At 41.6% G+C, this 12,096-nt stretch overlaps 1 protein-coding gene across 1 annotated transcript in view; it reads right to left on the reverse strand.

Annotated features, from left to right (window-relative positions):
• Positions 1-5,889: 5,889 nt before the first annotated feature.
• CDH11 (cadherin 11) overlaps positions 5,890-12,096 on the reverse strand; it is a 64,110-nt gene continuing 57,903 nt past the window's right edge. The window contains exons 11-12 of the mRNA XM_019505531.1: positions 9,286-9,537; positions 5,890-8,740 (exon numbers count right to left, since the gene is read on the reverse strand). Of these exons, the coding sequence (XP_019361076.1) occupies positions 8,244-8,740; positions 9,286-9,537 (749 nt within the window). The 3' untranslated portion in view covers positions 5,890-8,243. The remainder of the gene's footprint in view (positions 8,741-9,285; positions 9,538-12,096) is intronic.

The raw sequence follows: 12,096 nt of genomic DNA on the forward strand, positions 1-12,096 counted from the left end.
AGTAAATTAACTAAGTACGGTTGCAGCAATGCACATTGAGAAGATTATTTATTCCAGTGTATGACTTAGCTCACCCAAAGCAAAAAAACTTTTCAAAAGTGAGTGTCATTCTATTGCTTTTTTTAGTGTCTACCTGGCATTTTTAGCCCTTCTCTACCCAGATAAATTCTGTTCCTGGATGTGTAGCTCTGTGCATGTGGATAATTATTTAGGTGCACAGGTTGGGATGTGCATTGTCAGAAAATTATGTAATTGCCCGAGTCTTCCTCTCTTCTCCCCAAAACCAAAGCGCTGCTAATAATCAGAGAGCATGGTTTCCTGGTCTTCCCTTTTTCCACAGAAAAAAGGGGAACTTGAACCTGGGCCTCCCTGATTTCCTAGCATAGTTCATTAACCATCATGGCACAGGTCAGCCACTGTTGAGGATGTTCTCAGGTACCCCTTTTTAAAGCTGATCTTCTTGTCAGCTATAAGAGGAAGAAATGTGGAAATATATGGGGCCATGGTCCTGAGCCTGGAGAACAGGAATCCTGCTGGCTCATAGCAGCAGGCAAGGCAATTCATTGTCAGGGTCACGTGCTCTCTGCATAGACTCAGGCAAGACAGTGAGAGAGATAGAGTAAGCAGCAAGGATAGGGGCAGGGGTCTGCAGGTCCAGCATGTAGGGCACCGGTAGAGCTGTGGGGAGCAGGGCAGGGGGCTGCAGGTCGGAAGTGAGGGGCATCAGCATGGCTGGCAGTGGGGGAGAGTCTGTGGATCGGAAGTGAGGGGCACTGGCAGGGCTCGGGGGCAGGGCAGGGGGCTTCAGGTTGGGAGTGAGGGGCACCAGCAGGGCTGGCAGGGAAGCAGGGACTGCGGGTCAGGAGTGAGGGGCACCAAAAGGGCTGTGGAGGAAGGAGCTGTAGGTTGGGAGTGACTGGCAGGGGGACAGGGGCTGTGGGTTGGGAGTGAGGGAACTGGGGACAGGATGGGTGACTGTGGTTTGGGTGTGCAGGGCACTGGCAGCACCAGGGGGCTGTGGGTCAGGAGTGAGGGGCACCAGCAAGGGGTGGAGGGCAGGGTACTGCTGTGTGGGAGTGAAGGGCATTGGCAGGGCTGGGGTCAGTGGGTCCAGAGTGAGGGGCAGCAGCAGGGCTGGGGGGGGCATGTGGCTGGTCAATGAGGGGCACAGAACAGACAGGGGCAGGACACCACTGCCCCCCGCTCCCACTCAATCATACCCCCAGGCAGTCTGGTGATAAGCAGCAGTGGTATGTGCACATGGCAGGGGCATGCCTGTGGCAGCAGGGCAGCATTGTCACTGGGATTCTGACTCTCTACCCACTCCCCACCCCACAACATGCCCCATGCTCAAAAACCTCTCCTCCCATTTCAATAGAGATGGAGGAGAATTGGAGGAGCTTGGAGCTGGAGCAGGGGGCTGGGACCTGGGAAAAAGAGAGAGTATGCAGGGATCCAGCAAGGAGTCCCAGGACTTGGCAGTATTTCAGGCCCTTAGGACTCATTAGGCCAGGGGTCAGCAACATTTTTGGGCAGACTGCCAAAAGTACCCGCACACTTGACTTGTAAGATATTGGCATGCCAGGGGAGCTGTGAGATGCGCAATCTTTGTTGTGGCAGCACAGCTCTGGCCTCTTCCCCACCATCCACCCTGAGGCACATGTGACAAGCAAAATGTCTTTACATGCTATGCTCTGGCACCCATGCCAGGCATTGCCTACTCCTGCATTAGGCCTCAAGTGGCAAGGCCGTGTAGCTGACCCATCTGCCAGACTGTCAACCCTGTGCTCCCTCCTTCTGCTGGCAGAGCAGAGTTTTGGAACTGGGCAGAGGGGACATACATCTATGCAGATGACTCTGTTGTGTTTCAAAGTGGTTTGAACTGTTTCAACTAGTATGTCTGGCCACATACTGGGGGGGAAGGAGGCAAGTGTGAGTGTGTGTGTGTGCATGCCATTATGGGTGGGGGGTTGAAATCATGGATCAGTCTTGTGCTTAACCCAGTCCCCCCTTCTATCCCTCCAACCCCCAGCCATTAACATAAATGTTTAAGAGCTTGATAGCATTAAGATCTCCATCCCACCCCCCCACAGTCTCATGCCTCTCCCCATCAATTCAATCCCTGCCCTCCCACAAGACTTCTGTGTTAGCTTTAGTAGTGGCACTAGGATACTTTCTTTTTGCACAGAGGTGTTCCAGAGCAGAGAGAATAATTAAAAAATAACTAATGTTGTAGCTGTATCTATCTAGCCAGTTCCTGTACACACAGGATCACTTAGAAATATATGATGTGACATGGCAAAGTACAGGGAAATCCAGGGGGTGTTGAATCATACCAGAAGCAGGGCCTTAGGCAGAATTTGCCAATGAGGTCACTTAATGGAAAAAACAAAACCAAAAACCAACACCCCCCCACCCTTAGCCCAAAATACAGTGGCCAAGGCCCTCATGCAATACCTGGAGAGAGTGTGCAAGTGAGTTAGGGTCCCAGGAATGTATCTCACCAAGTGATGAGCCACTGTCTCATGCTAGTCACTAGGGAAGGCTGCGGTGCAGTCTGAGGGCCATGCTTCACTGGCAAGAGCTAGATTGATACAGCAGCTAAGGGACTGTCTGGATGCCTCCAGTCAATGCCTTGCTCCAGTCAATAATTAATTATTGTGCTGCAGTGGGTCACCAGGCTCACGCTGACTCCTCCAGCTTCTGTTTCCTAGGAGGCAGCACTGCCCATGTGACATGGCAGCCTTCGTGAGCAGTGACTTAGCCTAAACTGTCACATACCCAAACGGAGTTAGCACACCGTCCTAAGAAACTTGGGTGCAAGTCCCTGCAATAAATCAGCTTCACTGTGGAGTGAAAATATAGTGCCCTCATCCTAGTTGCCATACACTGCACATCCCTGGCTGTCCTTTGATTTGGGCCTCATCTCCTTAAAACACTTACCAGAAAGGCCAGGACAGGACGAGGCCTGGCTAGAAAAGTCCACTGGGACTAATGCCAGAACAAGGTGGTGTAGAGGGGCGTTGAACCATCATCAGCACTGTGCATGACCACTGGCAGAAACACAAGTGTTTCCTCTAATGGGCCCATTTAGCAGACATGCTCTGAGCATGCCTAGTATGTACCAAAGGCTTGCCCTTGCCCTTGCCCTCACCCCTCCCCTTTTTTTTTAAAAACCTGTAATGGCACATCGGTGACCAGATTTGAGTTTCTTCCTGTTTTTATCCAGCAAAAGCCACAGAAGCAGACTCAAATCTGTATTGTTGCTGGTCAAGGACCTGATAGCGTCCCCTAATCAGCATGCTGCAAAGCAGGCAGACTCTCGGCTCTTGCTGAATGTGAGGACTGCATGTGTCAAAGGGCTAGATGAGCGACTGCAGGCAAGCCTATGAGTCTGGCTAGGCTATTCACCAATGAGATGGTACATTTATCTGTTTAGGTTTATTATGGTATATTAGCAAGTCATTGGTTAAAAAGCAGACCTCACCATGGGTGCAGGAACCAAAACCAAGAACTTTGTTTTCGAAGGCATGAGGCTTAAGCACCAAGGGTGCAGAAACACACGCACCATATAGACACATGGCATAGCATTCTTCTGGCCTTATAAATCTTGCACACTTGGCTGCCCGCTGGATCAGTGGCAACAGTAGGATAGAGAAAACCAGGCTTCCCCTAGAAGGGGCTGGTCCAGTGGTCTTGTGAGAACATAAAAGATGTAGGTTTGAAGCTCCCTCAAGATGAGAGCCCAGTTTCTTGACATAGTGCTTTTACTAGGTGATATGGAAGCACCAGCACAACCACATGTAATAGCTGCAGCTGCGCTACTTCATGGTAAACTCAAACTCATTGTTGATACCTAAATGCTTGGCATTACCTGTCTAGTACATGGGAAGCTGAATCACACTAGGGAGGCACCTAGGTCTGCCCATTGACTGTATAGGAAGTCTTGGCATTTAACCTTATCATTATAGATCCCCTTCTTAGGGCAAGGTACCTACTTTACCTTAGGGTAATGTAATATCCACAGCTTAATCCATGGTGTTGAAAAAGGTAGGTTACTTTGGAAAAGTGGCAAGTGAAGTGGATGTCACTACAACATTTTCCTTGCTAAAAAGACCTGTCACTTTTTGACTTATACTGGTGGTTGAGTTATATTTGTGGCCAAAAGTAAAAAAAAAAGATTGTTTTTTTTTTGGCTAATCTGCAGTTTCAGATGAGTTCAGTAGGAAGATCAGGAGGAATACACTAAACTGTTAGTCACCCCATCACGGCTCTAGTTTTGAATGGTGTCCTATAACTCGCTCCAGAATATAAAATAAACCGTCTAATTCTTGTCATACCCATGTCAATGGCAAATCTCTTCCTGCTGATTGTAGCAGGAAAAGTATGGTAACACATGTCCTCTGAGCATGGAAACTAACATAACAGAAGCTACTAACAAATCATAAAGCCTAATAATGCTTTCCAGCTAGGATAAGATCTTCAGCCCCGATACCTTCTAATTCATCACTGTTTCCCAAGCAGACAGCTCTGAGCATTTTCATCATGCATTCACTCCAATGTAAAGTGATTTTTTTTCCAGGTGTGCCAATGTACACTTTGCTGGGAACAGTAGAGCAAAATCACTGAAATGATTACAGAAAGCAAATGTTTAGGCACTTATACAACTTAAATGGTATTCCTTACATCAGTGGCAAGGGGCAGCCTTCTTTGTCAGGCATACCACAAATTAGCCCCATGTGCCACTCTAATCCTCTTCACAGGCCCAATGTGCTGCTCTGATTTCTGCTTCCTTTCTTGTGCTCCCCACCCAATTTGCTGCTGTGCTTTCTGTTCCTTCCCCAATGTCACTTGCCACACACAGAAGCTGCCCGGGCCCCTTGTGAAGCCCACCCTACAGTTTGGCTGCCCCTTCTTTACACATTGCCAGATACTTCTTAAAATATTAGGAGGTCACGTTCCCAAATACACTCAGCAGAAGCCTGGCAAAGATGATTAAAGAAACCAAGTGAGTGTCTTGCACTTAGTACTGCATTTGTATATAGTTGCTTTGCGTTAGTGATGATACTGGGAAGCACAGTATCATCATATGCAGTGCACTGTCAGTATTCTGTACGAGATGAGGCAATATGTAACATCACTGGGGCACAGGCTTTCTGTGAGAAGATACAATTACATTTAAAATCTACACCAGGTTAATGATTGTTGCAATAGCCTATTTTTATAGCCTGCATGACTTATGATTAAAAGCATCATTTTGTCTGCTACTCTTTCCATACCAGTCCATCTCCCTGAACAGTTTAAGCATTATGGTGTCTTCTCTGGGCATACTCTCCAGTTGTGGATCTAATCCAATGCCTAATGAAGTCATCAGGAGCCTTGCTATTAACTTACATAGATAATGGATAGAGAATGTCATGATTTAGGCTTAGCCAGCCAAGAAACTGAGACATCCAGTGAGTGACCAATGCAAATCAAACGATATCCTAGGATGCTCAGTCCTTAGGGCATTGTCACAAGCAACCATCATAGCTTGCAGTCTACTCCACATTATCTTAAAGACCCTAGCTCAGTGTACAGCCACCTAGCAACTGGAGAAGCCCTGGGGCTTATGAGCTTTGAAGACACAGCTAGGATTTGGGCCTGGAGTGAGGTCTGTGTTGTAGAGCTCAGCACAAACAAATATTGCCTTTCCTTTTCTTTTTTTGCAGGAACAAATCATTTTGGTGAGTCTACTACCTCAAATATACAAATGACATTCCCATAAATCCATAGCCAGCATTGGATGGCATCAACAAGGAGTTAACCAATAATCTTTTCATATTCTCGAATTTCATATTCACTGGAAGGAAAAAAATCAGTAATTGCCAAAGGAAAAAGGACAAGATCAGCAGGGAAAGAAATTTATTTTCAAGCTTCTAAGAGAGTGCTACAAACAATAGAGACTAAAAAATCAAGCATTTAAAACTATTGAAACATGTACTTGACAATGTCCTTATAAAAAAAAACAAACATAAAAATGTAAAATAAAAATGCAGTTAATAAGTCTAAAACTTCTCAAATAGCAAAATAAAAGCATACAGCATCAATGATGATGATGGAAACTTACCAGTAGTTTTACTTTTTTTCTCTGTTAATTTGTCATTTCCCCCCCCTTTATTTAAATTTATGTTGGAGAAATGTGCAAAACTAGCAAAATATTCTTTGGATTATAAACACTGAAAAATCAACAACCAAAGAAATCAGAACTAAGTTAAGTTGAATAAACTACAGACTTATATAGAAAGTATATAAAGTGGAATATTATGACAAAACATTGTATAGCAAATTTGCTCTTCAGCAAACTCTTGATCTATACAACATAGGGATATAATGGGGAAGGTGAATATGGATATATAGTTAAAACATGTTTTCTTAATCTTTAATTAAATTTAAGACTAACTAAATACATGATCTATACATAAAGAATACATCAAATATAAGATTTCCTCTTGGGTGAAGCATTTGGATACCTGACTGCAAATATAGGATGGGATTTATAATGTAAAAGATGGAAAAAAATGCATATCAGTTCTGTTTATTGCCTCTTCCCATATTGCAGCTGTTGATCTCTGATCCTTAACAGCAAGCTATATTGAATTTAGCAGGATTACAACTGTACACAGATGCTGAAAATGTTGATGCACAGAAGAAATTCAGATCCCTTGCTCATTCTGAACTAGTATTAAAAGTTATAGAACATTTTTAGATTAAAAGTATACATTACACAGAACAACTTACTCTGAAAGAACTCTATATTTCTCTTATTAAAAATTTTAATGTTTTGTTTTCTGTAGACAATGCAATTTAACTGCAGTAAACTAAAAAAAAAAATGTTTCTAAGTGCCAGAGCCATAATTAATACTCAGATAATGTAACTGTCAGGTGGAGCAGTCTATAGGGATCTTATCGTTAAACTGGGTCAGGTGTAAGTCTTTTAAACCCATAGAAGCTTAGCCTGGAGATTAACAAGTGTGGAGTAAATTGTAAGTGCAGTGTATTGCCATCCATTTTTAAAGTTGTTCCGATATCCCTAAAAGTTCTACGCTATAAGGTAAATACACATTACATGGGAAAGTTTAAAAGAAATTAAATTAAATCCAGAGTGCAATTCTTCTGAAAGATATTGCTGTACTCTGGAAGCAGCCACAAGCTGTAGCTAGAGACGGTACAAAATGTTCACCAGACATTACAGATTTTTATCTAAAAACATTTGTAAAATGTATTTGATTTTAAATAATCACTTAACAAGGCAACCAAACAACTACAAACACGTAATAAATAGGGCTATTAAAAGTCATAATTGTAGTAAATTAGTCAGGACTAGAAATGAGATATTAGAAACACTATGGTTTTTTTTCTTCTTAAATGCTTAATAACCAAAACAAGAATTAAAAAAGAATCATTTTATTTCAAAGTCTGCTTCTTATATTGAAGCACATATTAAAGCAACAGTACAATGTTCATAAAATATAAGTGTGATGCTGTAACATTTCTTACATGTCAGAATACTGATATTTGTATGTATACTAAAATAAGAACTTTAAAATTGTACAAATAGATACATTAAAAATGACATAGAAATAGGGCGCCTCCCACTGCAACAAGACAGAGTTTTTATATCTGGCACGTATTAGTTCAAGATGAAAGTATAAGCAAAAAGATTTACAAGAATCAGCAGTAACAAGTTTGATGCTCAAGAGACATTATAATTGTACATTGTACTGTACATACATCATATGGGTTTAAGCTGGCTGAATATTATATATTTCAAGTTTAAAAATGCACTACCATATAGAGTGTCCATAGTTTAAGGCGAAATTACAGCTCAGAACTGTTGTCCTCTCTAATCTGTGGAAGCTTCTTTGACATAAAAGATTTAGATGTTCATAATACATAAAAGATATCCCTTATTTGTAGGTTCACGTCTAGAATTTTCCTTCATTTAAATATTTTGTACTTCATAAGTGGTTTATTTCTCTAGTGAAGTTGATAACCAACTTCTGTATTTGCCTTTTGTAAGAAAAGGTACTTCACAGTATTTACCACTTTGATGTCCTTTTTAATCAAAGGAATCCTCTCTGTCAAACTTAAATGTTTAAATGAGACTTTTCTTGGTTTTTAAAAAAATACCTGCTTACATTTCTTCTGGATTCTTCAGAACATCAGACACAGTTCTTAAGGCCAAATTTGTAACTTTATTGTTAAGAATCATCATCAAAAGTGTCTTTGGAGCCATATAAGTCTGCTAGTTTCTTAAATCGAGGTCCCCAGTTTTGTAGATAGTCATAGTCCAAATCAGAATCTGTTGTCGCTGACTCTAAGGAGCTAAGTGAACCAGCCACTGAGCCTCTTCCTTCATAGCCATAGATCTGAATAGAGTCATAAGGAGGAGCAGTTGGATCATTATCAGCCTCTTGTATTCTTGTGTTGATAAAATCATCAACATCAACACTATTTGGCGCTGGCCGAAGCCCTGGCCTTGGCATATACTGATACTCAGGTTTTATATCTTTACGAGGAATAAATCCATTGATGCCATCAGGGTTCTGCAAAGTAGCAATGTCAAAGGCTTCAGTGTCCTCTTCTCCACCCCCTTCATCATCATAGGTAATAATGTTCTCTCGGACATCTTCTTCTTCAAAGACAATAAGGGGCTCCTTCTTCTGCCTTTTCAGTGTTACAAACAATACTACAATGACTAGAGAAAAAAAAATACAAGAAGGTAAGTTAGGCCACTCTCCAAGTCTACTTTCACACGTGCTTAGGCGGTCTCAAAACACCTATCTGAGGCATCCTCAGGATGTTTCTGATGCTCCACGACTTCGGTCACTGGCAAGTCTCCTAAACTACTTATTTGTCCTTTTTTTCCCCTCAACACAAGGGAGATTAGAGTCATATAGTAGGCACACCTACTGCATTTTAGCACAGTAAGGAACCTGCCACCTGGAAAAAAATCCCCAAATCAAAAACCTGACTCCTTTAACCACCATTATGGACTGAGTAACATGATGATTCCTAAGGGGATTTTGAGGGTGCCCAACAGAGTTTATCAATACTGTCCAGAACACAATAAAAAGCGTTCATCAGGCACGATAGGACAATTACTCCAGAGAAATGGAAGCAGAGGCTTTTAAAGAAGGGGACCTTTTGGGGGGGAATATAACAAATATCAACTGTGGATAAATCTGGATTAACATTTAAATGCAAGCAAATGAAAGAATAAAAGGTAGGGAATGTCCTTACCTAACAAAATCACGATGCAAGCAAGAATGGCAATTAAAGCTCCTGTGCTAAGTCCAGCATTGAGGATATAGGCTTCAGCATTACATGAGAGCATGGAGCCCTGACTGTCACAGCCACAGACTTTAATAGTCAGGGTGTTGGTGCTGCTCATGGGAGGGATTCCACCATCACTTATAACAATAGGAAGAAGGTATAAGTCCTGCTTTTGTCGACTAAAGCCTCCACGTCTAACGAGAACATCTGCTGTGTTATCTGCTTGAACAAAGGAAATACTCATTAATCAGACAACTTATCCTCAGCCTTGTCTTGTTCATAAATACTGAGGTTATACTTTGCTGCAGCTGCTTTGACCTTTCTAATGCTTTATTCATATCAGTAAAGTTTTTCTTTCCTTCCTAATGGCAACACGAGCAATTAAGTATTATACTTTGCTACGTGCAACGCTGAATTTTCTACTTTAGGTATTCCAGTTTAGCATGTAGCATTCCAGTGCCAGGAAACCCCCTCACTTAAAAAAAATAAGCATGTCACAAGAAAGGACCCGATTCTGCTAATAATCATAATGGACTATGTTGCTCACTGCTGCAAACAGGACTCCATCCAACTTTTCCAGGAATTCACAGTCCACAGCACTATGCCACAGAGTAAGCATTGGCAGGATGCTGGTTCTCAGCCAATAAAGCAATGGCGATGTGGAAAGAAGAACACCCATTGATTTACCAAATTTTGGTATCGGCAGCTTTTGTTTCACTGATCATCGTATCAAGACCTTTGTGTTCAAAAGAAACCGGAGGACTACATCTTGCTGAAAAAATATCCTAACTGAATGCAATACTATTTGAAATCAAAGTAAAATATACACAACATACAGCCAAATAAGGCCTCCAGTATTCTGAGTGGTGATTATGGTGAAATGTATTTAAGTGAATAATATTTGACAGAGCAATATTTCATCATGAGACTCTTTGATCCAAGAAAATATAAAGCATGATGACATAAAAACCTAAACACATAGACAACAAATTATATCATTTTTCTGAACAATCTGAAGTGTTTCTTTTTTTTAAATAAAGCTTAAGTGTTTTTTGGAGCTATAGTTTACAGTGAACACTTGCCCATTACTTTCCTTTTTATCTTAGTGATGCACTCTGAATTTCAGTTTGGATAATACCCCGGTATTATCCAAATTATTATCCCAGTATGGGGCAACAAAATTAACCAGAAGACTATGTAAAATCTGATGCAATTTGCATTGTTTCCCACTTCTCGTCAGTCAGGAAATAACACGAAAATCTGAACACTGTTTGTGGTATTTCTCAGCCTGAACCAGAACACACAGAGCGGCAAGCCATTAAGATGTGTGGCAGAAATAATTTTTTCCAAGTTGTTCAGACTCGCAGAAAAAGTTTTGATTTGTTTAAAATCCAGATCAGATTGCCCAAGCCTGTTTGTCAACCCCTTCTTTTTCTGACTCATCTAAGAGAAAAGAAACGAAAAAAAAAGGTAAAACAATTATTTTATCTACTGAATAAGGTTTGTTCCCTTCCTCTGACCAAATGGTGCCATTTTGCTTCTGCTTTTGGGTACTACAGGCGATTAATCATTTTCCTGTTGAAGACTCAGCCTAAATTTCAGAATTTAATAATGTGATTCATAAAACTTCATTTAATGATCTGACCAGTGCCATTTCTATAAAAAGCTGTGAATAAATTAGACCTAATGGGAAGATTCTTGTTTCTTACATTAAAACTAATGGAGAAAACTTTTAGAATGAAAATTTGACGGGGATTTCTTTGTGCATATTACTACAGGAAGGGAACAATATCTGCCACAGTTGCCAGCCCTGGTGGATCTACAGGTGTCCATAGGGGATTAGGGTCATCTAATAAAACAGCGAAGACATTGGTACAGTCATTCTGTGGGCTTGAACAGATAACACATTTGCGCCAGTGTTGCTTACATTGCTTTCACACATCGAAGTAAGTTATCATGGGCTCCAGTGCTGAAAGATGAGCAGTCAGCTTGGGGAAGCTGCATGTAGTAGGTGTTATTACAGAGCCTTGCCGATAGATGTTAAGAAAACAGGTCATCGCCTACTTGCTTTAAGCAAACAACTCACTTGAAATTGCTGGAAACATGATCTTTACACAGGTATAAGGTATTTACACTGGTATAGTTTTACTCTTTCTTTCAGAAAGAATACGCAAAGATACTCTAGTGTAGGGGGTCCTTTTGTTTGTCTGCTCCTTTTCTACACCAGATTGAACGTTATCTGTCCAAACCGCACGCCCTCTAGCTTTTTTGAAGATGGAATCCAGCAAAAGTGGTTCATGAAAAGGATGATACTGCTTAGCTCTTTTCCATACAAGTCCTATTTATCTTTCCACTGTCACCTAGGCCCTCTTTACACTGGCCATGCATTGTGCACCCACCTCTAGCACAGACCTCAGCCTGAATGAGGAGGGCTCTGCTATACCAGAAGACAAGCATGCTTCTACAGAGGCAGCTGAGCCCTGCCAGATGGGACAGCTGTTTTGTATGTTCATAGCGGGCATGAACTGGTCATTTTGGCTTTTTTATTTGGAGTTCTGAATAGACTCGTAGCAATGTCTTGTCTGTTGAGATTTGGCATCCGGTGTCTTATCTGCATTTTTATCTTTAAGTAATATCAGCAACTAATATGTTGCATATTGACATACAGTCAAACCATTCCACAGCATTCTCTATTCTGCAGATAATGATCCATTTCTTCTCAGGCAAATAAAGCCTCACAAGAGGACAGATTTCCATCATGACAAAGAAACTCACAGA

Source organism: Gavialis gangeticus, unplaced genomic scaffold, assembly GCF_001723915.1.
Source record: "Gavialis gangeticus isolate Ggan-Ray unplaced genomic scaffold, GavGan_comp1, whole genome shotgun sequence".
Taxonomy (NCBI): domain Eukaryota; kingdom Metazoa; phylum Chordata; order Crocodylia; family Gavialidae; genus Gavialis; species Gavialis gangeticus.